The 26,946-nt window shown below is 33.6% G+C and overlaps 3 protein-coding genes across 5 annotated transcripts; 2 read left to right on the top strand and 1 right to left on the bottom strand.

Annotated features, from left to right (window-relative positions):
• Positions 1-3,640: 3,640 nt before the first annotated feature.
• On the top strand, positions 3,641-5,866 carry LOC105768908 (prefoldin subunit 6). Its single transcript, XM_012589173.2, has 5 exons — positions 3,641-3,805; positions 3,925-3,995; positions 4,108-4,232; positions 4,591-4,651; positions 5,586-5,866. Exons 1-5 carry the CDS (start codon positions 3,724-3,726, stop codon positions 5,640-5,642), a joined length of 396 nt encoding a protein of 131 aa, XP_012444627.1. The 5' UTR covers positions 3,641-3,723; the 3' UTR covers positions 5,643-5,866.
• A 10,682-nt stretch (positions 5,867-16,548) lies between these two features.
• Positions 16,549-20,773, top strand: LOC105768905 (potassium channel KAT1). The gene is made up of 10 exons (XM_012589170.2): positions 16,549-17,413; positions 17,500-17,715; positions 17,850-18,005; positions 18,096-18,153; positions 18,249-18,566; positions 18,957-19,196; positions 19,310-19,408; positions 19,510-19,743; positions 19,824-20,481; positions 20,631-20,773. Exons 1-10 carry the CDS (start codon positions 17,235-17,237, stop codon positions 20,771-20,773), a joined length of 2,301 nt encoding a protein of 766 aa, XP_012444624.1. The 5' UTR covers positions 16,549-17,234.
• A 104-nt stretch (positions 20,774-20,877) lies between these two features.
• Positions 20,878-26,307, bottom strand: LOC105768906 (mannosyl-oligosaccharide 1,2-alpha-mannosidase MNS3). Of its 3 annotated transcripts, XM_012589172.2 has the most exons (7): positions 26,091-26,307; positions 25,869-26,015; positions 24,109-25,070; positions 23,060-23,321; positions 21,931-22,128; positions 21,635-21,783; positions 20,878-21,518 (listed from the first exon to the last, which is right to left on the bottom strand). In XM_012589172.2, exons 2-7 carry the CDS (start codon positions 25,944-25,946, stop codon positions 21,272-21,274), a joined length of 1,896 nt encoding a protein of 631 aa, XP_012444626.1. In that variant the 5' UTR covers positions 25,947-26,015; positions 26,091-26,307; the 3' UTR covers positions 20,878-21,271. The 3 variants fall into 3 exon arrangements, with proteins under 3 accessions (XP_012444626.1, XP_012444625.1, XP_052486984.1); XM_012589171.2 differs by having other exon boundaries at positions 25,869-26,307; XM_052631024.1 differs by lacking the exons at positions 25,869-26,015; positions 26,091-26,307 and adding an exon at positions 25,591-25,732.
• Between the last annotated feature and the right edge of the window lie 639 nt (positions 26,308-26,946).

Below are 26,946 nucleotides of genomic sequence, written 5' to 3'. Positions count from 1 at the left end.
GTTTTAATTAGAAAGAGATTTCAATTAATCAACCTAGAGTCAATTATTCTTACTCTCGAAAGAGATATTAACATAATTTAGAGATTTCTACAGATCAAGATACAAGTGAATAAATCGTTTAATTCAGATTCAGAATAATAGGTGAAGTCTAGATGGATTCTTTCCTGGGTATTATTTTTCTCATTGGTTATCTTCAATTATTTTCCTATTTCATTCTCTGTTGCATTTTTAGTAAATTAGTTTAGTCTATTAATTTAGTAAATTTAGATTAAAATCAATCATCCCAATTTATCGGTTAAATAATAGAAAAACGGTAATTACTAGTACATTTAGTTCTCGTGGATATAATATTCCCTACTCACCACAGCTATACTATTGTTCGATAGGTGCGCTTGCCTTTGTCGTAATTATAGTTAGTTTAGTGACCATCAAATAATAATAATAATAATAATAGTAATAATGACCAAATTAACAGAAAATGTAAACATTAAGAGCTAAACTTATCATTATGCCTTTTGAAATTTGAGCCTTTAAATTCAAATATACATGGATATTTCTATATTAATTATGGATTTAAGTTTCACACTATGTATATCATGTTAAGATGTATTTTAATTTTCAATTTTGTTATATTTTTTATTAGTTGTTTCTAGTTATAATTACTCAAACATGCATTATTTATGATTGTAATGTCATTGTACTTGTAAAGTCACTTAAAACCCTTTTTGAGCATTATCAATTCAACAATGTAAACCAACAAGGTATTGATTGAAATGGCAAGGTTTGAAGCCTTGAAAATTTTAATATCCTAGTCTCAACTCTCATCATGAGTAAATATTATCTTTTGATTCTCTCTATATATATTATAATCATAAGTTCAACCGTCTTGTCCAAATTTATTCCGACTTAAATCTAAGAGAAATTATTATATAAACCGTTTCCGCCACGTAACACAGCAACTGAACCAATAAAATTATAACATGTCAATATTTATTTCCACATCAACTACATCTCTTTCCTACTCCTCCAATACTACACTAGTCTTTTATAGACCAAAACACTTTCCCAAACAATGAAGAAAGAAAAGCTTGCTCAAATTTACTGTTTTAATAAATAGAAAATGAAAACCATTGACACTAAAGTTGTCGAGAAGATTTCATGAGTTTAGCTGTATGTTAGATAAGTCCTGAAGAATATGAAAACCTTAAGTTTTGACAAAGAAACTGATGTATTCGAGATCCTTTAGAACTTTAATGACTAAGGGTGGGTTTGGATGAGCGATTTGGTGCGGTACGTTTAGTTTACTTTTTGTCTTACGCTACAGTATCGCTACAGTGTCTAATCTCACCGCCACCACTGTTTTTACACTAACCGCAGGTAAACGCACCGCCCATCCAAACTCACCCTAATTCTTCTGATCCTTTCATAACTCCTATGCAAAGCAAAGGGCGGAATAGTTCCCAGTCGTCGAGGGTTTTGACGGCACAGATACTAGTCGACTAGAAGTACTTTCTCTAGAATCAATGAACTATTTACGCCTTAAAAAAAAATGGATCAACTAACACAGAGTCATGAGACAACTCCACTTCCTGGGTTGTCAAAGCATTAAAATGCCAACAGGTCAATTGGTTCCTTGGACTGATCTACAATAGTTTCAATTGAAAATATTTTCATCGATTTACCCTTCAATTGCCATGTTCAAGACAGAAACTTCTTTGAATCTTCTTGCGAATGCTATATACAAAATTAACTGTCCAGGTTCGGGTAATTCAAGTGTTGTCCTTATTTGGACTTCTTAGTATGATGCCTTGTTAATTTTGTTCACTCTATTATTTCCATTTGTTTAAAAATATTATCTAAAAGTCGGTGTTTTTTATGGAAAAAGTTATTAGATTTGTCGTAATGGTTTATATTTTGTTTAATTTCAATGAACATCACCTTAATATATGATGTGTGTATTTTATAAGCAACAGTGAAACAGGGGAAACCTGATCATGATTTCAAAGTGACACAGGGCACAATGGTGAATTTTTTTTTACATTAACGTAAGAAGTTATTGTTGCAAATATGGTGCAGTGGAGTCAGAGGATTGGGGAAGAGATGCAGTTGATATTTGTAGCTGATATGGAAAAATAATCCAGGCATGAAAAAAATTAATGATATGTTATGATTTTTTTGGTCCAATTGTATTTTATATGGTTTATAATTGTAGTTATTCAAACATTTATCATTATTTATTAAAAAAATATAATCATTATATTGATTATTGACCAAAGAAGATATTTATTGGTTGTTCACCTAGAGACTTCGTTTTTTTCTTCTCTGTTGGCTTAAGCTAAAGGTTTTGTCAATGAAAGTCTCTCATTCCTTTTCTTCCAACCTTACCTTTTTTATCTTTTCTTTCCTCCCTTTTATCCACTCTCTCACCATTTTTCAAGCTTCAAAATCAGATAGGTGGTTGAACCGGTCAAGCCGCCAATTAAGTTCAATTGGTCTGTACTGATTCCTAGATCAACAAATTCAAAGCCCCTCTTTGGATTGGTATCCCGTCTGATTCCCGATCCAATCAGTCCGACCGGATTGATCCAACCCTCTTCAAATAACCTAGCCATTTCCCCAATTTGAGTAAACCTTTAATTTCCTTAGCTATATTTAAGTCACATCTCATTAAGACCGAATAGTATATTTTTTTTATTCGCTCATAGTTATTGCTTTTTTTGTTGAAGGGAGATTTGGACCTGATCTAGTTCATCAACTTATTGCGTTGCTTATCTATCAATGAATTTGAGCTCAAATCCAAGATCCAGTTGAGGTTGGTTTAAATCAACTCCATCATAGCTTTGAGCAACCTTCCAATGTATTTGGCGTTGGTTCTTGGTTCTACTTGGGTTGTGCCCCCCTCGGAGGCTACAACGTAAGCCTTTGCGAAAAGACTAGGCTTGGAGTTTAGCCAAGTTCCCTCACCTTTAAAATCTCTTGTTATATAGAGTTATTTTTTAGTTCTAAGGTTGTCATGGTGGCATGAATGCCTCAGCTTAAATCATGCTTTTATCTTTTGAATTGTGCTCATTTTGCATTTTAGTATCTACATTTTTTTTTGCCTCCTTTTGGTATATAAGCTATCATTTTCATCTTAATTTACTCATAAATAAAAAAATTATCGGTAAAAATGTGGTAAAATGTGACATTGACAATTCTTATTTGACATTGACAAATTTTTGAGTAAAATGAAACAAAATGATAGTTGACTTATCTAAATGGGACAAAAATTAAAATACCAAAATGAAAAAAGTATAATTTAGAGGTCAAATTATTAAAAAAGTTAAAATACTAAATTAAAAAAATATAATTTGAGTGATTTTTGAATAATTCATTGACCATTTTGTAACTTTTAAAATTAAATGACAAAACATAAACTTATTAGTAATAATTTGTGACAATTTAATTGACAGGGTTAATTTTTGGAGCAAGATGTTTAAAGATTTTTACCAACTAGGTCAAAAGAAATATTTCCCTATTTAATACATCTGATCAAGTACGATACAAAAATATACAGTAACTCAAAAACAACAATTTATCGCATCATTGCTAGAGATTAAATAGTGTAATCCAGGTCCGGCCCAAATAATTACAGTAAAAATAGGCCTTCGAGTAATACCGTACGGTTTCTCTAGATCAAAGCGCGTCAGCTAGAGCCCGGGATAACAAAGCAGCGGAAGAACAATGAGTTCCTCCTCCACAGCTCTACGAGAACTGCAGCAGGACCTCGAAAACAAAGCCAACGATCTTAGCAAGCTCCAGAAAGGCAAGCCAAACGAGACCCATTCTCAGCTTTTTTTTCTTTATTTCCTATTTGCTTTCAAATATTACGATTGAGAAGCCCTATAGTTTTATTTATGTATTCGTTGAATGGCCTCTCGCCAGATATAGCCAAGAACCATCAAGTCAGGAAGAAGTACACTATTCAGTTAGGAGAGAACGAGCTAGTCCTCAAGGTTCCCTTGGGTTTTCGTTATTTTGCTGACTGAATTGATTGATTAATTATTTAGCTTTCAAATGATTATTGATGATTATTTGTTCTTTTGCTGGAAAAAAAAATGTTATTAGGAGTTGGATTTATTAAACGAGGATGCAAATGTGTACAAGTTGATAGGTCCAGTGCTTGTGAAACAAGATTTAGCGGAGGCTAACGCCAACGTTCGTAAGAGAATTGAGTACATCTCTGCTGAATTGTACGCTTCCTTTCACATTTTATCATTATCTTTCCTTTTGCTGCTAAAAAATATTACGGATGGTTTCTATTGGTCTAGTATAAGAATCATTGATAGTATTATTTTGCCGGGACATTTTGAGGCAATGCTAAGCACTATGATTCAGATACAAACTCGGGGTTAGGGTGGTGTTCGGATTATGAGTATTTACTGTAAACGAGTGGGTTTTCAAATGTGGTTTCCAAACCCGAATTTTGCGACCCAACTAAAATACCAAATTAAGCTAAGTTGGTTTCATTTTAAGTAATATCTCACTCCATGCGGATATATTCCCATAATAACATGTGTATGAACTTTAAGACTTTGTTTCTGTCAACAGGAAGCGACTTGATGGATCTCTTCAAGATTTGGAAGAGAAACAACACAGCAAGAGAGAAGCGGTTGGTTTTCTTTCTTTTAAAGTGCTTTACTTTTGCTGTTTTGATGCCTGTATAAATTGTCTCTATTTGACTCTAAACAACACTGGCACAACATGTTTCTGAATTGTGAAAGAATTCTATTGTGTTTAATTAAACAATTGAAGACTGTTAGATAATCATTCAGAGGCATGATTATTTATGACATGAAAATTTTGACGTGAGACTAAGATTGATTGTTGGTATGGTTCAATAGCATTAAGCAAGGTTTGATTTCTCCTGCTTGCTACTAAATCCTTGTTACAAGGGTTTTTGGGTCTTGATGAGTACCTGAAATAGGTGATATCATTGGGGTGCTAATTTGCTAATACTCTGTATGTCTACTTTTGGGTCCTAGCTCACAGTATTTACTTAGTTGGCTTTGCCTGATTCATCAAGGTCCAATTTCATTTAAATTTGTTCTTATTTTAAACTTCTCTGTTGTTTACAAATTTGTTGGTTTGCCTTTTGCAGTCCAGAGACTTAGCTTTTAACATCTCGGATTAAATTTCATTTTTTTTTTCTCTAAAATACCATGGCCATTTTACAAACTGCTTTCTACATGGATGCATCTTGCTGTTTGGCTTTTATGAAAGTTGCCTACTTGCCTCCTGGTAAACTAGAATACAACAATCATATAAGTTCCTGTTAAATCCACAAGATATGAAATCAAATTGTGTTTTGGTATACTAGAAAATGTCTTTTTCCTTTTAAGTTGAACTCTTAAGAAAATGTAATTAGATTTATAAGCCATATTTTCTTTGCGCTCTTTTCTACCCCCTCTCATGCAACGTTTCTAATTTATATTTTGCAAAAAGTTGCATCATGAGTATGCATTTCTTGCTAAGCCTAACAAATGCTAGTATTGAGAAAAAGAAAAAATTGAATTTGATCCATTAGCTTGCTTTGTATGCACTAGATATTGAAGGTGCAGCAGAGGATTCAATCTCATCAAGCTGGAAAAGCCAAGGCTTAGCCCATCTTCATATGTTTTGCCTTGGTGAAAACTATCATTCTAGTGGCATGATATTCTATGACCCATAGTTGTAAATTGCCTTGGTTGGAGCTGTAATCCAGTGTTCTTGAACCATAGTTGTAAAAGTTACACTGTGTGGTTGCCTTTTTAACTATGATCCTTAACAGTCATGGCAAGATCAGAAGCTGTTCTAAGCAATGCATTTTCTGCCTTATTGGTTTGAATTTTTACTCCATTCATATTTTTCTAATATTATCAAACGCGCCCTCTGCTCTTTCCCATTACCCAACAAATGTTGATATGTTAATCCAGCAGGAATTATTGATGGGGTCTTATTAACGTAGCCAGATTTTTGCTTACAAAAATAACAAGGCTTGGTAGCCTGAAAGGGTCCGGGGTAAATGTTAAAAGAAGCAGATGGATTCAAATAGCTCGATGTTCAATTTATACATGAACTAAAACTTAAAAATAAAACGAATAGATTTGCTAATACTTATTTATTGGGTTAAAAGAGGACAAAAGAAATTTCAAGCTTGTTGATGGCCTCTTTTGAGTGCTTGTATGCATTAAGTTTTAGAAGCATTTTTTATCCATAAATAATTCGATTTTCTTTCCTTAGAAAAGAAACTTCTAATTTCTAGGTAAAATCGAATGAAATTATGAAAACTTAATGATATCATTTTAATTCCTGAAATGGAAGTAAAAAAAAAAGACTTCTTTTTCCGTCTTCAAGTTCCTAAACTATTCTATCACATTTTGCATTTTCCAGAGAGGTAGTTTGTTGCCGGTGTCGGGCAGCAACCTAAGGCTGCCTTTCCCCTCTCCGTCTCCTTCCTTGCCTTTTTTCTCCCCCTCTTGCCCTTGTCCTTTTCTTCCATCGCCTCTCAAGCTCACGACTTTCTTCCATCGCCTCTCAAGCTCACGACTGACTTAACTCCGGTCACCATGGACTCTTTTCCTCCCCCTTTCTACCATTTTCACCTATCCGTTTTTATGCTATGGTTTGCTTTTGTTTTACTTTAGGTTCAGTTGCGTGCTGCATACTAGCGATACCAACGTTTGGTTTGATGAGCTCTTCCGGAGGGGGTGTTTGGCCTCTGTATCGGGTGATTTTCATCACCCCTAGTACTTCGAGTTCGCAGAGCAATTCTAAGGTGTATGGCTCCGTCAGAAAGCTTTTGTGGTTGGATTATCTCCGGTTTCTTATATCACCAGAGTCTCAAACAGATGTGTTGCCTTTCTCAACCGAACCTTGGTGGTGAAAACGATGACTAAGAACTTGGGATTGCTGTTGGTTCTTGTTGTGTGGGACGAAGTCAAAGCTTTGTCCATTTTAATCCTATTTCTTTTAGTCTTTTATATTTTGTTAGGTCGATTGTGACCTCTACTGTTGTGCCTCTTTTCACTTAGCCGGATATGGCTGATATTCACTCGACTACATGTTTTCGAGTTTGGTTTGATTACATGATAGCCTTGTTGTATCTTGTCCTTGTGGAATTTCCTTGATGAAAATTTTGTTCGTTTCGGACAAAAGAAAATCAAACAACACGATTACTCGAGCTGTACAATCTGCGGAAAGGTCATTCTTTGATGTGATATTCTTTGAGGCGATACATGATCCGCATGGTGAAGGTAAGGAAGTGGTGGTCGACAGCCGAAAGAGGTATACAATACAATAATGGTGCATGGCTGCCTACCCTGACTGTCGGCCTCGTTGGCGGCAGTCTAATATTTCCATTCAACCAAGTTTATCATTTCAGGACAAACACCCTGAAAAATTGCTCTTTCATCTTCATCCCTACTTTGGCCTAACACGGTTTCACCCGCCTAAAAGCTACAGACGAAGAAAATCCTGCCGCTCAACTTGCTAAATGGGACAGCATCATGCCCATTTCATTTATTCCGTTTGTTACGTAAGGCGGGTTGCATATGTATTTATACGATTCATTATTAGTATTAATTTAATAATATATTTTTTTCTCATAATATCATTAAATATACATAAATTTTAAATATTAAATATACATAATATCACCAAGTCATTAATTGATCTTGGACTCTTCAAAAATGAGCTACATATATTCCCAACTGATCTAGTACTTATCCCAACTTTATCTTAATTTTTAAGAGCCATTCTTGAAATAAAATTTTGCTATCTTGGAGGCTTCCAAGTGTATTGCATCAAATCCACTTATCATGTGCATTTTATGTTTTTGTTGCTTATAACCTAACTATACAAAGTAAAACACTGCTAACTAATGTACAAAAAAATTGTAGTTTGTTATGTGGGCACAACTTGTACTAAAAGTAATTATGTACTAATATATTTAAAATATAAATATGATAATATTATTTTATCATTGGTTAAAATGTTATTTTATCTTATCCCCATGCCATTACTATTCTGAAGTGATGGAAGCAAAACCTATAAAATAATACTAAAAATTGATTTTTTAGTGTTATCTTTATAGGCTACTTGAATGAAAATAAATAAATCCTAATTTTAATTATAAAATTAATTAAGTGATAATTAATTTAAAACAATAAATGTAAATTTATATGAATACAAAATTTATTTCAATATACTAATTAAATTTTTTATCGATTTATTATATAAAAATTAGAAATATACTAAAATAATAAATCAATTTACTAATACAATAAAAAGCATTTAGCTTAGTTTAAAAGTTTCTCTTATACATACACTAGATTATGACATATCTAGGTTGGGTGTGGAAAAATTATCTAAAAATATTTATTAAATATGTAAAAATCAAATAAAATTTTGGTTAAAATGATAAAGTTCAATGTTTGAAAATATCTATCATGAGTAAGATTTTATTAATTTTATTATGAGGCATTAATCCATCCATAAAAGCATGTCCATATATGTAAATTTGTAGCAAATAAACAAGCCATAGATTGTCACCGTAACTCTTTACTCGGAGTTGACGTAATTTTAACAAATAATATATTCGTGTTACTTTCAATATTACTATAAAGATAGAAATTTTCATTACATTTTCTCATATGGGGACAATTATATATAATTGTTGACCAGTTTGCAAAGTTGTACTAACTTCGGATGTAATTTACTTTGTAAAATAATATATTTTATTACTTTAATTAGTGTTTGATTGACATATGATATCAATTTAATTAAAATTTTAAATAATTGTGTAAGTTTTAGATATTAAAATGTAATAAAGTTTCTGATAAGATATGCGGTTAATAAATTTAAGGTTAGAATTCTGATAAATCATAAATATATGATTGCTAAGCTAGGAGCTCCTTATGAATATCAGAATTTGATAATGATACAAGGAAAATGATGATGAGAATCAAAATATGGTATGACAGAGACTATGCACATACTTTGGTTTTGCCAGTTATAAGAGCACCCACTGCCCACTACCACTACTTTCATATCACCATTTCTAATCGCAACATGTATTCAAGGAATCGCCTTCCCCCCCCGGTGCAGAGAACGTACGTAAATGAAACTTAAAACTCCTCTTTGCTATTTCTGGAGACTTGTGTTGTTTTCCCCTTTGCTATCTGAAGAAAGGCCTACAAATAGGGAAATGGACGTGGTTTAAAGAGCGATATATATGGATGATGTGACGAGTTGATTTGATGGAAGCTTGTGCTGTGCTCTCATTTCTTGTTTGCATTTGAGATATGAAAATCTTTACATTCCTTCTTGTGCATCCATCATGCATATATAGCTCCCAACTCGACATTTTATTAATCTCTCTCTCTATATTTATATAATATTAAAATCAACTCATTTTTAAGTATCTTAAAAATAATAATTAAATTATTAAAGTATTATATTAAAGCATCTTAAAAAGTTAAACAGGGACAAATTAAGTATTTAAAAATAATAATTAAATTTGTACAATTTTTAAAGGATAGAGTCATCCTATTTAAATTCATGTCATAAAAATACAATCACTACTCTAGTCAAACCAAGATAACAAAAGATAAGGTACAAATTCAAACGTTATATACATAAACTAATTAAAGTATTAAGTGCGGGATGTATCCTTAAACACATCATTTTTATTGATATATATTGGCTTTTTCAGTAAACTATTTTGAATTTATCACAAAAATATTTACAAATATTAAAGCACGAGTTTTAATAAATCCCAAATATAAATTAACTGCCGTCAATTGAATTATATAAATCATCTCATACTAATATTAACCATCATTCCAAAATAAGAAATAAAAAAGAAAATTAATTTCTTTTTATAGCGGTGAATAAACCGCATTGTAGGATCTCATTTCAGAAATTTTCATCTAGTGTTTTTGTTGAAGGGGACCAACTTACAAATTCTGTTTAATTTGTTAATTTGTCTTATATGAAGAAGGGAATCTGTGTGGCAAGCATGTTGGCTTATGATTGCCACATTTAGTCGAGCTTTGATTTTGTACGATTTTATTTATGAAATTTTGATTTGATTCAATTTTTACAAACCACTAACAACATTATTGAATTAGTGCCATTTTATGTTAATATTATTGCATACACAAACAATTGTTTTGATTCGATATGAAGAAAATGTATGTATTCATTTATTTAAATATGTACAATTGAACCAAAATCAAAGTTCCATATATACATATGAATCGCAATTCAAATGTCATGTCTATAATTGCACAAAATCAAAATTTATGTATCATATTACACTTTAAACCAAAGTTCACATATAACTTCATTCAATAAAATTATTAAAAGTAGGTAAGAAAATTAATCACTCAATTAATAGTTTTAAGATAAAATTTTACGTTAACTTGATGAAATATATTGTGGGTTAGTTTTTAAATGAATTAGAAAAGAGATTTTTTAGGTTTAATATTCCATTTTCAATTGCAAAAACACGTTTCTGGTAATGTACATATAGATTTGATTGATTTAAATTACGACTACAATCAACAATGAATAATCGAACAAAGAAGAAAAAACATGTTACAACACCTAACTTCAGTTATTACTTTCATTTCCTTGATGTCCCAATTTAATTTCCATATGAAGGTAATAACCATATATTTTTCAAAATTAGTTAATAACCACATATATTTATATAGGTTTAATTAAAAAATACTCCTAAACATTCTCCTGAAAAATTATTATAATTAAAGTAGAAGAAGGAAGGACTAAATAGCTAGGATTTGTAAATCCTAGGGATGACAAGGGAAAATATCCCAAAATTGGTCGAATTTAAAAGGAAATGGAAAAGGGAATGAACAGCTTGAACTTAGGTAACTTGAGGGGCATATTAGCACTTTAACCATTTGGTTTGAGGCCTATTTCTTACTTCATTTATATAGTGTAATTTTTATGTTAAGTTGTTGAAAATTAAAAGAAAAGGAAATGGGAGTCGGGAAGCTCTAACCTAGGACCTTTAAGATGGGGGAGTGACACTTAACTATCAAACCTATTTAATATATTGTCTATCCATTACAATTAACCTCCCTATATTATGGGGCGTGACATGTATTTTCTTAGGTATTTTAAAAAAATGCATACCGGTGTCGCCTAATACAGTAGCAGCACCGAAATAATTTCTTTTAAAGAAAAAACTAAATATGATGCATGATTGGGCGTAAAAGTGGGGTGGTGTCGTCAGTGTGTCAGGCGGTATCGATGAGAATTGTTCAATTTGTCTCTTTTCGTAATTAATTTTTTACTTGTCTCATTTTCGTAATTATTTATTTTTTATATTACTTGTGTTAAAAAACTGAGGGGAGAGTTTGGGGGAACATGGACAAAGTCAGAAAAAATTTTTTGGAGGCTAGAATTAAATTGTATATTTTTATGATAGTAAAAATATAATTTTACCATTTTAATACCTTATATCTTTATACCTTTTAAAAGATTAAATTAAATTTTTATCATTTTATGAAATCAAAGTGCAATTTTACAATTATTAATTTAAAATTTTATAAACTATAAAGAGGTGGGGAGGGAGGTGAGAGTGATGTTGGTTGCCGGGAGCCGGAAGGGGAACGGTGAGGGATGTTTTGTTGCTGTTATTATTATTATTGTTATTAACATTTAACATTTTTTCCTCTCAAATACGATTGATATGGCAAAACGAATAACAAAAAATAAATTTGAATATCATATTTGATCAAAGAGAATTTTAAGAACAGGGATATAATTTAGGGGCAGTTTTTAAATAAGCCTGTCATATAATTTAGGGATATAATTGGTGTATGTTGAAAGGCTGGAATCCTATCTAGAACTTAAGTAGAGCAAGCTTTAGATATTCATTTCATTATAAAAAGTGAAATTTTAAGTAGGACAGACTTATACTATACATTTATCACCTGGAAACCAATTTTAATTATTTGTTCTTTCTTCTATCGAGTCTACAAGATGCTACTAAACTTTTCCTAAAATCCTCTCAAGCAACCTTACTGAGATGATCTTTTTTTGGGTGATGAGTTGATTTAATTCCTCGTAATAAATGTAGTTAGTTTGAATGACGAAATCTCATATAAGATGATAATATTTATTTGTTTATAAAAATAATATGGTTTTGATAAAAATTAATAAGGAAAATTTTATTCAATACACATATCTTAAAATGGTTAGACATAAAACAAGAAAAGTAATTAAGCTAACCACGATATTAATTAGATTGGGTTCTTTTGCACTCCAAATTCTCAATCGGTAACCGCATCTTTCGTGAATGAGGATAACAAATCCTTAGATTAATTTTCTTATGAAGAATGAAGGACCACGTATTGGCCAAGTTGTTAGAAGGTTTTGGAAATTTAATACTTGTACCATTATTTTCAAGGACCACTGCTTTCCCTACTTGATATATTTTCATGTGGCCTTCCTTTAATCACAAGAGTTTTCCTTCTTTTAACCCCCTTTTCTGTTCCAAATTAATTTCAAAACTAAATCTGATTATAAAATAAATAATAATTTCGGGTCATAATATATATATATATTTTTTTATAATTCTAAAGTTATATCAGGTATTTGATAGTACAACGGGAGCAATCCATGTTATGAGAAGTGTGGATAGTGTTAAAATGAAAAGGAGAGTCATTAAGGCTGGGGGTTCAAGAGAGTTTGAGGTTGAATCTTGGCAATGTGTTAATTGAATGTTCGACTTCTTAGTGTTGAGGGGTATTTATAAATGGAGGGTGAGTGAGCGTGGATCTCAACCACTAAATTTCCTGCTCCTTGAGCTACGGCAAATTCAAAATTTTTTTAGAGGAAAGGTAGAAATGAATTGTAAATTTTATCATATATATATATATATTAATATTTCAAAATTTTTAATGAGGATAAGTAGAATATTTTTAGGGGATGAAATACAATTTTATTATATATTAATTTATAATTTTATCATTTATAAATAAATCAGTGACATAATACAATGACATGATGTATAGATTAATGAAGACACGTTATTCTCTTGATGAGGGTGAAGTTATGGGACCAAACTTCGCGGAGTGTGAATTTTTATAGAAATAAAATAAATTGAGGAGGAGATTTAAGGCTAGAATATAACATGTATATACGTATAGAAATGGAGCTACGTGTGAGAAAAGTTGTGATAAGCAGCTGAAAGGGTAATTTAGAGGTGACATGAAGTTTGGCTTTAATATTTGTCAACAAAAATAGAAAAAAACAAGTTTGGTGTTATGTTTATGGAAGGGCATTTTCTTTATCATTATAATATTGAAAAATGACAAAATAACTTTAATCATGCCTCGAACACAAATAAATGATTCTCAACCATTTGGCTCAAGAATTCATTATATATTTGTTGAAAAATAGACTTGATTGAAGGAAGATCAATACAAGTGAAGATAAGCAAGCTAAAATAATATGATTCATATTTGAATTTGATGATTAAAAACCATTCTTTTTTCTACTTAGTGCCTAAAAGTAACCCAAATTAATAGGATGAGGGCTGGTCATGGGGTTGACCTTTGAATAGCTGACCAAACAACGCAAAATCAATGGCTGACCACAGCTCCACCTAAACATCCTTTAAAGCGAAAGAAACTGTTTAACTAATACCAAGGACGTTAGGTGTCTTTAATTTTGACCCAAAATTGTAACTAACATATTTCAATCATAATAAATATGTTATTATTTAAGTATGCATGACTTAGTATCATAAATTAACTTGATATTAATTCGATAAAAAGATATTAAATTAATTTTGCATATTTTACATAAGTCATACTATTATGAGAGTTTTTTTGTCTTTTTCTTATTTAAAAAAATAATAAAAAATTTGTAAATATTGATATTTGAATTCATGCCCCAACATCTACAAAAAAAAAAAAAAAAAGAAAGAAAATTTTGGTTTAACCATAGATGTCCTCGTCTGTTTTATGGTCTGAGTATAGTTCTGTTTGGACAAGAGGTAGTATTTAGGTAAAACCCTCCCAACAATGTTGACTTCCAAATTTGGTCTAAATGCTAGAGGGATAAGTCCACTTTTACTTCTTCCAACTATTTGTTGGTTGTAAAATCTTTTCTTTACTACTTCAATCCAAAATTTATTAACATTTTCATACATTTCACTTTTTATTATACAAATTGTTTCACCACATTGTATATCTATACTTACTATATTTAAAAATTTTGACTAAGTTGGTGTCACTTATAACCAAGTCCAACTCAATTGTTAAATTACCAAACCTCCTTATTTTAACAGAAAAATATATATTAATTTAAAGATATTTTGTCTTATTATATAGAATGCAGGAAAAAAATATAAGCTAGACATCACAAACGTTGCTCGTCTTATTTGTATACTTTTACACATATATTGATATATTAGTAATTTATATTATAAATTCTACTATATTTATTTCTATAAATATAAAAGATGGTGAGAGAATAAAAAGATATTTTTATATTGTTTCTGGTGTGGACAAATGAAATTTAGTTTTTATTTATAGGAGTTCTGATGTCTATTTAGAGGAACACAACTATCTAAATAGATGGTCACATCTTTTAATAATAAACATAATTATTTAATAGATATATCCTTGAAAAATCATATTCAAACCCAAGTTCCACTTACCTATACACTCATTATTTGTTAGCATGTTAAATGTGTATCATATTTCCCTTGAGTAGTTTGCAGGACATGCATGGTGGGCATTGGTGGCCTTATATATAAATTGTAGAAGGTGGGGTGAGTAGCCATCGTTAGAAGCATTTAAAAGAATATGTCCATTGTCTCTTAGAGTGTAACCATATCAACGTGGTATGGTGTATTAATTTTAAAGCGCATGCTCAGAATGAGTCCTTCTTGAGCAAAGTTGTCTCAATAACCAACGTTTAGATAGGCGGAACCATATGTTCGTATGGCTAAAGGTTGGAGAGTTTGAATTTCCCATTTAGTGGGTCTTGCCAGCTACTAAGTTGTGCTAAAGAGTTCCCATCTTAGACAGCAATGCTGCAAAGAAGCAATATATAGGAGGCATCCGTGGGGTTGTCTCTTAACTATTGAAGGAATAATGATGATGAGAAATGTATTTTTTTACTACTTAGAAGGAAGAAGCCTAAATAGCATAAGAGTGATGGAGATGGTGTGGATTTTTTTAGTGATAGACAATGGTTGACAGATTCTATTGCCTAGCCATCTCTCATGGGTTAACAAGATATACACTAGTACATGTGTTAACAAGATTGCATGAAGCATCTCATGGGTATAAACTCCCACTCAGTGAAAAAGAGTTGAACCATTAGGCTATGGACTTTAAACGGTGTGAACCTATGCCATTCTCCAAGCATTCTCCTTCGTAGTTTCCCTCCTTTACTTCCTCAACTAACATCAGCAATAAATATTTTTCTCACGTGCCTAAGAAAATGTCAATTTCTGATAAACATCTCAAAAACACAAATAAAGTTTTAGGTATCAATCCACCTTTTAGGTATTAAAATAAACGGCTTAAAAAAAATCTGAAGGCACTGATTTAACAAAAACCCATCAAACACTATTTGCCCAATTCATTCTTCACACATTTCTTATTTCTGCAAATGTTGATAGATTGAAGAAAGAAAGAGGGTCAACATCACTGCACTACCCTACATCTGGAAACCCCAAAAGAAGAGGAAGGGCACAACTGAGGTGGGCTCAGGTTCCTCTCAAAAGTCAGGGGCAAGTGGCCAGTGCGTTTTTAATTGGATGGTTGGATCTGCCAAATTCATTTACTATACATATCGGACACAATGAGGGGGGGCCTCTTTGGGTCCCAAACCTCCTTAACATCTTCAATCTTACATAAATTTCAAATTTTTTCCAGCTTTATACTATCCATGTTCAATCATTCGACCCCTCTACAATGCTTAGTTTTCCACTAGTATTATAAAAAATTTTAGGGTCTTTTTCCATGCATACTCAGTAATAGTCTTAAATAACTGGTCCTCTACTGGTCTTCCCCCCCCCCCCCCCCAACTTTGACACTAGATACGCATTAACGTGAAGAACAAGAATGGAAGTGGCGTCGAATGCAATCATTTAAGGGCGAGTCATGAGTATATACATATAACTATGGCTCTTCGTAGGCCAAAAGGTTCTTTTTAATCTGATGAATATATATGTCAGATTTAGAAGGGAATAAGAAAAGATGCAAATTATAATCAAAATGATCAAAGACACAGACCAAATATAAAAAAAAAAATGGTAAGGCAACGTAATAATAATGCGTACGCTGAACATGAAAGAGAAGGGTCAAAACTCAAAAGCATATTTGAGACTGAGAGACAACCGGTGGAGGGTGAGGAGCCAGTTGGGTTATATGTATTTTTAAAGCTTAAGGTCCTCACTGAATGCGTGGCTAAATCAAACAACTTAAGCTATTACTAGGAAGGAGATGAGGATGGAATGGTTTTGAAATAGAATTTTCTTTGGAGGAAAAGGTGGCATGCCTATAACAAATGATCTGATTGGACTGCGTGGCATCCATAAATAAGGACATCCTTCCCCATTCTACTACGACAGTCTGCGTCTGGACCATCTCTGGATTCTGAAGTGTAAACACCAAATTTTTTTCACTCAAATCCGTCCTATATATCATACACGCCTGCACATGGTTTGATGGTGGAAATCCCACAATCACTAACAGCACCATTTCAACCCCCCAATCACCATTCCTTTCAAACATCCAATTCAAGCCTCTCTCTTTATCTTGTCTCGTTTCCTTTCACTCAAAATATCTTTGCTGCAACCCCCATGTCTGCCACTTTCACTGCTTTCCATTTACCTTCACTTTCTCCTTCATCTTGTCATGCTTTTCTTGTTTCCCCTTCATCATTCTTGTACCAAAAATATGGAATATTTGCCCTTGTTTTTTTTCTGCTTCTCTTCCTTTCTTAGTGACCTATTAGCTGCTTAAGCTCGCACGTCCACTTTAATCATGTCCGGGGCAAATTGAGATAACCTACAAGGTTATAAAAAGGGAAATCAACCCACGTCCTCCGTCACAAGTTTGCTATATATATAACCATTCCTTTCAGAGTTAACCCTGTCCGGAGGCTTAATAGAGAAACTCCATTGTAGGTGTAGCTTTGAGAAATTCAAACAAATAAACATGTCATTTTCTTGTACGAAAAACTTCTTCCAACGGTTCTGCATGGATGAATTTCGTATGGATAGTGATATTCATGGCAGTTGCTTCTCAAGTGATCTCATTCCCTCACTTGGGGCTAGAATTAACCATGCGACCAAGCTACGTACATACATAATATCCCCTTTCAACCCTCATTATAGGTGATTACCATTTACACATGGTTTTCTCAAAATATTTCTTTGAATATATTAAAAGCTGCTCCTTATGGTCCTATTCCTTATTACAGGGCTTGGGAGATATGGCTGGTTGTTCTAGTCATTTACTCTGCCTGGATCTGTCCATTCGAGTTTGCATTCCTAACTGACAAGAATGATGCACTTTTCATTTTTGATAACATTGTCAATGGCTTCTTTGCTGCTGACATTATTCTCACCTTCTTTGTTGCATATCTAGATGGCCAATCTTATCTCCTTGTTGATGATCCCAAGAAGATTGCCATCAGGTAAATAAGATTTTTGCGGCATTCAATCACATACAAAGGCTTCTTTTATATGTATATATCAACTAAGAATAACAAAATGCTCATCAACTATTTGAACAAGTAATGAGCTTTTATATGATCCATCCAATATCTAGGTACATATCTACCTGGCTTGCTTTCGATGTCTGTTCCACTGCCCCATTTCAGTCTCTCAACCTCATGTTCACAGATCATGGCAGTGAACTTGGGCTCAGGCTACTCAACATGCTCAGACTCTGGCGTCTGAGACGTGTCAGCTCCCTGTTTGCAAGGTCTGTAACCAGTTTCATTCAACCCATGCCTTTCCCTTTCTTCAAAATGCTTAAATATTTACTCACTGATTTCCTTTCCCTTTCCTTCAGACTTGAGAAAGACATTCGGTTCAACTACTTCTGGACTCGGTGCACCAAGCTCATTTCTGTAAGCCATTGAAACTTCCTCTACTCTCCCCTCTATCACAAATATTGCCTTCAGTCATTTGAAAAAAAGGGTTATTTTCCTTGGGTTGATTTCAGGTGACAATGTTTGCGGTACATTGTGCTGGATGCTTTAACTATCTGATTGCAGATAGATATCCTGATCCTTCCAGGACCTGGATTGGTGCAGTGTACCCAAATTTCAAACAGCACAGTCTCTGGGATAGATATGTGACTTCGATTTACTGGTCAATTACAACGCTCACCACCACTGGTTATGGAGACTTGCATGCTGAGAATCCAAGAGAGATGCTATTTTATATCTTTTACATGTTCTTTAATTTGGGATTAACAGCTTACCTCATCGGGAACATGACTAACCTGGTAGTTCACTGGACAAGCCGGACCCGTAATTTTGTAAGTTGCCCCTTACAACTTTCAGGCTGTTAGAAATCCATTATTAACCTGCCAGGAGAACTGAACATATAAAATAAGTTCTACAAGGTCCAAATGAAATTAAGCGTCACAATCAACAAAACTACCATACCTACAGAAAATGTTGGTTATTTGTAAGACAATGTATATATCTACTATCTATACCCCACAATTTGACAATTTTGTATGAAAAAAATTCAAGGTTAAAAACTAGCTTAAAGGTGATGTCAAGATTCTTAGGCACTGAATGACAAGCTTCCATCCCCTTATATTCAGATTCAGCAGTGTTTTCTTTTTGACAAGGATGCTATGTCTAGCCTTGGAAGTGCTAATAATAAGAAACCCTTCCTTTTACATTTTTGGGTGCTACAGAGGGATACAGTTAGAGCTGCTTCGGAATTTGTGACACGAAATCAATTGTCCCCTCGCATACAAGATCAAATAATGTCACACATATGCTTAAGGTTCAAAACAGAAGGATTGAAGCAACAAGAGACCCTAAATAGTTTACCCAAAGCCATCCGCTCAAGCATTGCACAGCATCTCTTCCTCCACATCCTGCAAAAAGCCTATCTCTTCCAAGGAGTTTCTGATGACTTCCTATTTCAGTTGGTAATTAATAATACTTCTCATGTTATATATCTGTCCATATCTTTCTTATACACATGCATCACTTTGAATTTTATTTCACAAGATGCTAATGCAAATTTATTACTCTGCCAAAGGTTTCAGAAATGGATGCCGAGTATTTTCCACCCAAAGAAGATGTTATTCTGCAGAATGAAGCCCCGACGGATCTGTATATACTTGTCTCAGGAGCAGTTGTAAGTAGGCTTATTCTTATGGGTGTAGAATAATAATATATAAACTAAACAATGCCGATTTCTGACATTAGTTTGGTGGCTGGTTGATTCCTGATTTGCAGAACTTAATCTCCCATGCTGATGGGCATGATCAGGTATGTGATTTACAGGTTACGGAAAAGGTAGCAGCAGGAGATATGTTTGGAGAGGTTGGAGTTCTATGTTGTAGGCCACAACCATACACAGCTAGGACCACTGAGCTTTGTCAAATACTACGACTGAACGGAACCTCACTGATGAACATCTTACAAATAAATATAGAAGAAGGACGTGTTATGATGCGTAATCTTTACATGGTAAACATCATATTAGACAACTTTTAGAGTAATGGAAGACAATGTTATTATGAACAAGAACTGATGGTTTCTTCTCGCAGAAAATAAATGGGCTTCACAGCAGCAGCTTTGACCAGTCCAATATAGATCGGGGGTTGATCCAGAATTCAAGGCTTGGGCAAGGAGCAGTGGGAGGAAGTTGTTTGAGTGCTGGATATGAAGAGCAATCACAGAGAGAAGCAATAGGCATAAATTTCTCAGGATCAGAGGCTATAGAGACGATTCAAAGAGGTAGATTCCCTATGAAAGGAATTTCAACAGCAGAGGATGGCCAAACAGCTCTCCATGATGCTGTTCCCAAGGGGCATATTGAAATGGTTAAGATTCTGGTGGAGGGAGGAGCAGGTGTTAATAAACCAGATGCAAGAGCAAGGACGCCAAAAGCATCGGCAGAGCAGCAGGGAAGCAAGAGCATATATGACCTCTTACAGACCTACGAAAAGAACAAAAATTTAGATGATGAACATAGGATAGATATTATCGGGCCAGAAACAACGGAGGACCCCAAGAATAGTCCAAATCGAAATAGAAATTGGGCCCAAAATTTCTTCAATTCACCCATTTACAGGGAGGTAATTATACCGACCAAGAAGAGAGTTACTATTCACATGCACTTGCAGAGCAGCAGTACATCAAGTAGGCAACTTGGAAAGTTGATACTCCTACCTGATTCAATACAAGAGCTTCTCAGAGTGGCTGGTAAGTCTGACTAAAAATAATTAAAAGGGCTTAAAATAAATCTGAAACGTAAGGGGAAAACAATTTCAAATCAACTGGAATCCGAATTTATTAAACAAAAGAAGAAAAGAACAAATAATTGCTCATTTTGTAACATTGTGAAACTGCAGGTGAAAAATTTGGAGGCTGCACATTTACGAATGTCGTTAATGCCGAGAATGCAGAAATAGATGATGTACACGTCATTCGAGACGGTGATAATCTGTTTCTCCATCAAAATGAAGGTGAAAATGCATATTTCAATGTGACCTGATGACAATAAAAAGAGACAATCATGGATCATTACAGATGGTATGTAACCTTGAGGCAATGATAATGATTGTGAAATATTAACAAAAATATGATGGGATCAGTTGATTTGGGACCACAAATTGCAATTAAATGTTAATCACAGAAGTCAATTACATATGGCCATATTTCACTCGAATTCTGGTGGGCAAAACCCCATCCTTACATAACCTGAAAAAAGTTGCCTATCGTAACAAATATTACAAGCCTGTGATGATTAGGTGGGCCAAGTAAATAACTTTGGTTTTTGTAGGCGTCTAATTGCAGATCAATTTCGTTGATGTGTTGAAGGCATATAAAGTCAAGCCACCGCTTAGATAAAGTGGGGATCCCGGCCAACTAGGGATAGGCAGCCTTCATAACAATATAAACAACTAAACCATGTCAAAAACCAGTAGAAACTGTGCCCAGGCCAACAGGTGTTAAGCTTTTACGCGCTACCCTTCACATTATTGCCTTTCTCTTAAGAGCTTTTGATTGGTAAAGGATGAGCCTCCGTGTTAAAAGCAAATTTATCAAGTGGTATAACAGAGCTATCTCCGAAGAGCAAGTACAAATATTTCAATGTTTCACCCAGGAAAAATGTCTCCATCTTGTCTCTTTTTGGAGGAGGAACTGTGGTGACATCATCTAAAGAAGAGTATCCGCCGGATTCTACCTTTGTGTATTTCTCAAATGACTCAAAGATATGCCAACCCCATTCTCGATATCTGCAATGCATTATATTAGAGGGGGGAAAAAACAAGTTGCACCCATGCAAGATCTATAGGTATAGAAATTAAATAAAAGGAAAGAGAGTAGGAACTAAAGAACTAAAAGAGCATACTTTGGATCCTGAGTGATTCGATATAATACGAACAAGGATTCAACAGTTTCTGGACGCAATAGATTGTGACGGTCTGCATGTTTGATTATTATGTCATTTACATATTCTGAACTCTTATTTCCGCCATCAAGACCACTCTCAAAATAATCCTGTTTTAATCAGATCAAGTCAGCAGATCATTACTATAAGCAAAAAGAAGTGTGCTCATACATAGATGAATAAGCAAATATGAACCTTTTTGGTGCATATGAAAATTAAGTCACTGCTTTCAAGAAACAAGTTAAACTGAAACCAACCTTAGTACGGAAGTATGCAATTTCAGGAGCCAGACCGGTGGAAGTTACTGAATACATCTCAAAACATGTCTTGGTTAAATCTTCTGCAAGTTTCAGGTTTTCCAGGTCTTCAAATGTAAGAAGGTTGTCTTTCATTGCTTTCTCTTTTGTGAGGCCTTTCGTGGCACCAAGCGCAAGAGTACCAGGCAAAAAACATACCTGGTATAGACAGTAAAAATACTCACACATTAATAAAGTATACTCTGTTGAATCCACAAATAGAGAAAATTATTTCATGACAGCCGAGGATTAATACAGAAATATAGCTTCTGCATTCGTCTAAATGAGATCTAAATCTATAATAGATTAGAGACACTGTGGTGAAACTCTTCTGCTATCTAACTGCTTCCTTGCACTATTCAGCGTGATAGTTTTGAAAAGAAAAACTGGATGTACAGAATACTGCTATGAAGGTGCTAGGTAATAGCCTCATTCTCCTGAACAACTGCAGCTCTAATATATTGGAAACACTGGCGGAACTCCTAACCTCGGTAGCTGATTCCTTGCATTATTCAGCATCATAGTTTTGAAATGAAACAACCAATGCTCTAAAGAGTACTACTTCTTTAAGGTGTCAGCTAATAGCCTACTTTTTCAGGTAAAGCCAACATGTTTTGGTGCCAAGAAAAACAGAATTAAAATCTGAGGTTTTTTCCTCAGATATATGTTAAAAGGACAGTGGACTGTTCTCGTAAGTGATAGTGGGGGGGGGAGGGGGGAAGGGAGGGGGTACATTCAGTATGAATTTCAAATTGTGGATATGTAGGAGACTAGAATCCTGATTTGCTTAATACAAAATACCCACTCCTTTCTTTTTATTTTTTGGATAATCATATACTCCTTTTATTAAAACCAGGAACAAAAGAAAAAAAAGTGTCCTCATATTCTCAAGTGTAGGAACCTAGACATTATGATCTCCTACAAACATATTATGTGGCTGCTTATCCTCAAAAAAGAATCTAACGTTTTAGATAGTAGGATGGCAGGATGAAGGGACAGTTAACATCTATCGTCTAAACAGAAGAGTAATAAAAGTCTCCACTTGTCCAGGTATTGCTTAAAATTCAAGGATTGAGAAAGCACTACATACCAGGTGATCCATTTTTGGACTCAAGTAACCCTTGGGTCCAACAGGTAATTCCCCCACAAAAACCAATTCACTTGGTATTGATTTCTGAACAAGCATGTGTTTAACTCCCCTCATTGCTTCCTCATACATGTCATGAAGATAAGTGAAGTTACCATCCTGAGTATCCCGTAGCTGAAGCCACACTTTGATTAGGTACTCATAATAACTATCACCTCGAGATCCAAGTCTAATATTTTCTCCACTAAATTCACCAGAATGAGGGCTGCATTCCACAGCAAGATGATCAAGATAATAATAATAATAATAATAATAATAATAATAATAATAATAATAAATTTCATACTAACATGATCAATGATTTCAGAACCTGATAACCATAAACAAATAATTATGACCATGACCATGACAATGACAATAAGTTTAATAAACGAAATACATGACAAATAAAGCATATTGACATCAGCCAATCATTTTGTCCAAAGAAATTGACAATCTGTACATAAAAAGAAAATGTAAGATTTATAATTGAACAATCTTAAAAGGTTCTTGTTCGAATTTATGGAAGTCATAAAAGAGATAAGCGAACCAATTTGAGCACAAACTCAAGTATTCCCCCCAAAAATCCTGATGGTGTGTATTATCTTTAAGTAAGTGTCTTCTTCTTGACATTTTTTTCCCAGTCTATTAAATCACATCTCATTTCATAAACTAAGGCATTTTGTTAGGGCATAGTAACTGGAGGGTACATTAAATAAATAAATAAAGAAAGGTGTGTGACAGCCAACGGTCAAAAGCAATCCAGTATGTTTTAACCATCCATAGAAAGGTAATAAATGAAATAAAACTCCAATGATATAGATGAAACACCTAGTTATGACATTATTTTCTACTCTGTTTGATGGCTGACATCACTTTACCCAAGCAAACGGAAAATTTCATTGACCTAAATCGACAGGCTAAAAAACCTTAGAAAGACATAACAAAGGATATAGCTGTTTAAAGTAGCCGTAACTTAGGAGTGATGGAATGATTGAAGAGAATAAAAATACCTGATGTAGATAGGAACTAGTCCTTCTGTCTTGGGAAGAGTTTTCAAATGCGCCAAAACCTTCATCCCTTCAGTTCTATACTTTGGATCACCAGAAATTGCACTGAGGTAATTGAATTCAAGCTGTAAAGTGGAAACTTCAGAAGTACTACTCAGTCCATCAGGAGCTGAATGAGCTGAGGAATCGCGTAGCACAACATCACTGAACGGGATGGCGGTTGGACTGGAAGTAAAAGCAGATAGCAGACGATCAGCCAAGTTTTTTGCAATGTCTAGATAAATAGTAGGTTTTGGCCCCTTCTGTGCTAAGGTCATGCCTTGTTCCCCCCCACTCAAATGATATGCACTCAATAGACCACCCAAAACCCGTATTGTGGTTTCAAATAAATTAACTTGCCCTTTCTGTCTAATCCTATCTAAAAGGTGCGACTCAATCCATGAGCCCGCTTCAGAAACAACTTCATCTAGACCCATGATCATGGCAGTATCAAGAGCATCTACAACTGTAGCACCTAGACCTCCGAGCCCATCAACTCCAAGCCGGCTCACTGGCATCAGCTCATCATAACCCATTGCAAACTTCTTATAGCCAGACCATGCATGGGTGAAAGCATCCTTTACATTTTGTTGTCTAGCTTTCCATTGTTCTTCAACATTAGGCTCATTTAATTTACCGGTAAAATTACGATGAATGATTTTTTCATCTGGCGATAATCGAGGAGGAAGGCGGGGTGCTCTTCGGAAAAGTTTTTTAAACCTGATGCCAACATCAGTAACTTCCTCATGTTCTTCATTTGTCCCAATACCTTTTGCTAGTCCATCAGAAACAGAATGTGCTTTATTTGTATGAGTCAACATAAGACATGCTAAGCCAAAGATCATTAATAAACCTAAAAACTTCCCTGTACTACAACTTAAGCATTCACGCCTCATATTACTAGTAAGTAGGGTTTGAGTGATCACCTGGAATAGAACATAGAAGAAAAGAGAATATATTCAAATCAAACATTTACTATACCATAAAATGTTTAGTCTTGGAAATAAGAGTTCTAAATAAAGGAGAATACTTAAAAAATGAAAGAAATAAGCCACGACTGCCAAATCTTTAGCAATCTTGTAGGAAATTTAGCCAATTTTTTCCATCAGGCACTTCAGCAAATGGACTCTCGGTAGTCAAAGCATACTAAGAGTAACAATTAGTACGCTCCAGACACCAAACTAAAATCAAATATCATACATCAAGCAACTAATTAGTGATGTAAAAAAATGAATTTGTAGAACTTAATACATGGCATGCTCCATAGACAAAAGTTCAAAATCACATTACTCAAACCAAAAGGCTAGTTTTTAAAGGTCGACAAGCTATGTGTATTTATCGATACTAATAGGACTTCAAATTAGATTCCTTAAGATTTAACAAATTATTTGGATTTCTTTGATCTTCTGTACTCTAATTGCGTTACTAATTAATTCCATTTCTCACCTTTCACATTGATTGCTTACCACGTATATTTGTGTTCATGTTAAAATTACACCAACATACAGATCCGCGGAGAAAACCTAATACTTTGTCATAAACTTCAGCTAAAGCAACTTCAACTTAAAAGGAGAAAATTCCAATCCATCTCCCGTTAGAAAAAAGAAAGAAATCGAAAATTACAATTCGAGAAAATCAAAAGCTAAAGAAACAAATGCGATAAAGAAAAGAGATGAGTTAAGAGTCAAAATCCAGGGAAATATAAAGCGAGGGAGATCCAATACCTTGAAAAGAGATCGGTGACGAAACTTGGCGTTATCGTAGTGAACATCTTTCATAGAATAAGGAAGCGATTTCGACATGCTGGAAGATTTAGATCTAAATATTTCTTTTCCAAAATTCACCGGTTCAGGCAGTTATTTTTCTTTTCCCTGACAAGGTAGATCGGGAACTTAGCGGGCAAAATAAGAAGAAAGAGCAAGTGCGAGAAAGCGAGGCAAAATTACTTTGGGCGGCGAAACCATGCGAGCTCCTGAGGCAGGAGATTCGAATTAGTGGTTTTAGTTTTTTTTTTTCATTGCTTTAAAAGTCAATGGAAGATCGTCGTCAACAGCGGAGGAGACGGGGAGCGAGTAAGAGACAGAGGGAGGATTTTGTTACTCCACCCCTCCGCACGTTTCAATTGTTTAGAAAAGGGTGTCCGCAGTTTCAAAGTCTTCTAAAAAGAATTGTCGTAAATTAAATTAGATTTTGTAATGCGCCATCTATACTATATTTTTTATTTCCATTTCTTTGAAATAATTTTATTTTCTATTTTGAAACTTGAAAATCACATTTAATAAAAATAGATATTTTTCAATAATAAAAACATGTTTTGTAAATATAAAATATGATACATAAAAATTCTTACTAATCTGTACCAACATGACAATATTTAAAATTGTTGAAAATAAATATTTTATGTTCATATTAGTTTGAATAAGAGATAATTTGAATTTTGAAATATTTGTTTATTTTTAATTTTAAAAATCATTTTAATGAAAATAAATTTCACATATTTTCATTTTATTTTTAAACTATTTCTATTTTAAGAAGTCAACTTTATTATTTATACTATAGCTTCATTAGTGTCCTACATAATTTTACATAAATATAATTTTTACCAAAAATATTACAGTTTGAATCCGTGTTAGACCAAAGCTTTAATCTTTACTCCTAGTAAACAATAAATTCTTTTAACATATAAATAACAAAGTTATATTAAAATAAAATTTTACTTTTAAATTTATTAATTCAGTGTCATTTAATTTATTAACAAAAATATATTAAAAATAAATTAGTTTTAATAGTTCATCAATTTTC

Source organism: Gossypium raimondii, chromosome 5 (genome assembly GCF_025698545.1).
Source record: "Gossypium raimondii isolate GPD5lz chromosome 5, ASM2569854v1, whole genome shotgun sequence".
Taxonomy (NCBI): Eukaryota; Viridiplantae; Streptophyta; class Magnoliopsida; order Malvales; family Malvaceae; genus Gossypium; species Gossypium raimondii.
Note: the sequence above shows the minus strand (reverse complement) of the source record. Positions and strands in the feature narration are given on the sequence as shown.

What these genes read in the sequence shown, in the direction of transcription:
- LOC105768908 (XM_012589173.2), top strand. Translation starts at nt 3,724, where the DNA reads ATGAGTTCCTCCTCCACAGCTCTACGAGAACTGCAGCAGGACCTCGAA. An exon ending in GAGTACATCTCTGCTGAATT is followed by an intron (nt 4,233 to 4,590) that starts GTACGCTTCCTT and finishes TTCTGTCAACAG; the next exon opens with GAAGCGACTTGATGGATCTC. An exon ending in AACACAGCAAGAGAGAAGCG is followed by an intron (nt 4,652 to 5,585) that starts GTTGGTTTTCTT and finishes TGTATGCACTAG; the next exon opens with ATATTGAAGGTGCAGCAGAG.
- LOC105768905 (XM_012589170.2), top strand. Translation starts at nt 17,235, where the DNA reads ATGTCATTTTCTTGTACGAAAAACTTCTTCCAACGGTTCTGCATGGAT. An exon ending in GGTGCACCAAGCTCATTTCT is followed by an intron (nt 18,154 to 18,248) that starts GTAAGCCATTGA and finishes GGTTGATTTCAG; the next exon opens with GTGACAATGTTTGCGGTACA. An exon ending in ATGACTTCCTATTTCAGTTG is followed by an intron (nt 19,197 to 19,309) that starts GTAATTAATAAT and finishes ACTCTGCCAAAG; the next exon opens with GTTTCAGAAATGGATGCCGA.
- LOC105768906 (XM_012589171.2), bottom strand. Translation starts at nt 25,946, where the DNA reads ATGTCGAAATCGCTTCCTTATTCTATGAAAGATGTTCACTACGATAAC. An exon ending in GTCACCGATCTCTTTTCAAG is followed by an intron (nt 25,071 to 25,868) that starts GTATTGGATCTC and finishes GTTCTATTCCAG; the next exon opens with GTGATCACTCAAACCCTACT. An exon ending in CGAATCACTCAGGATCCAAA is followed by an intron (nt 21,519 to 21,634) that starts GTATGCTCTTTT and finishes AATGCATTGCAG; the next exon opens with ATATCGAGAATGGGGTTGGC.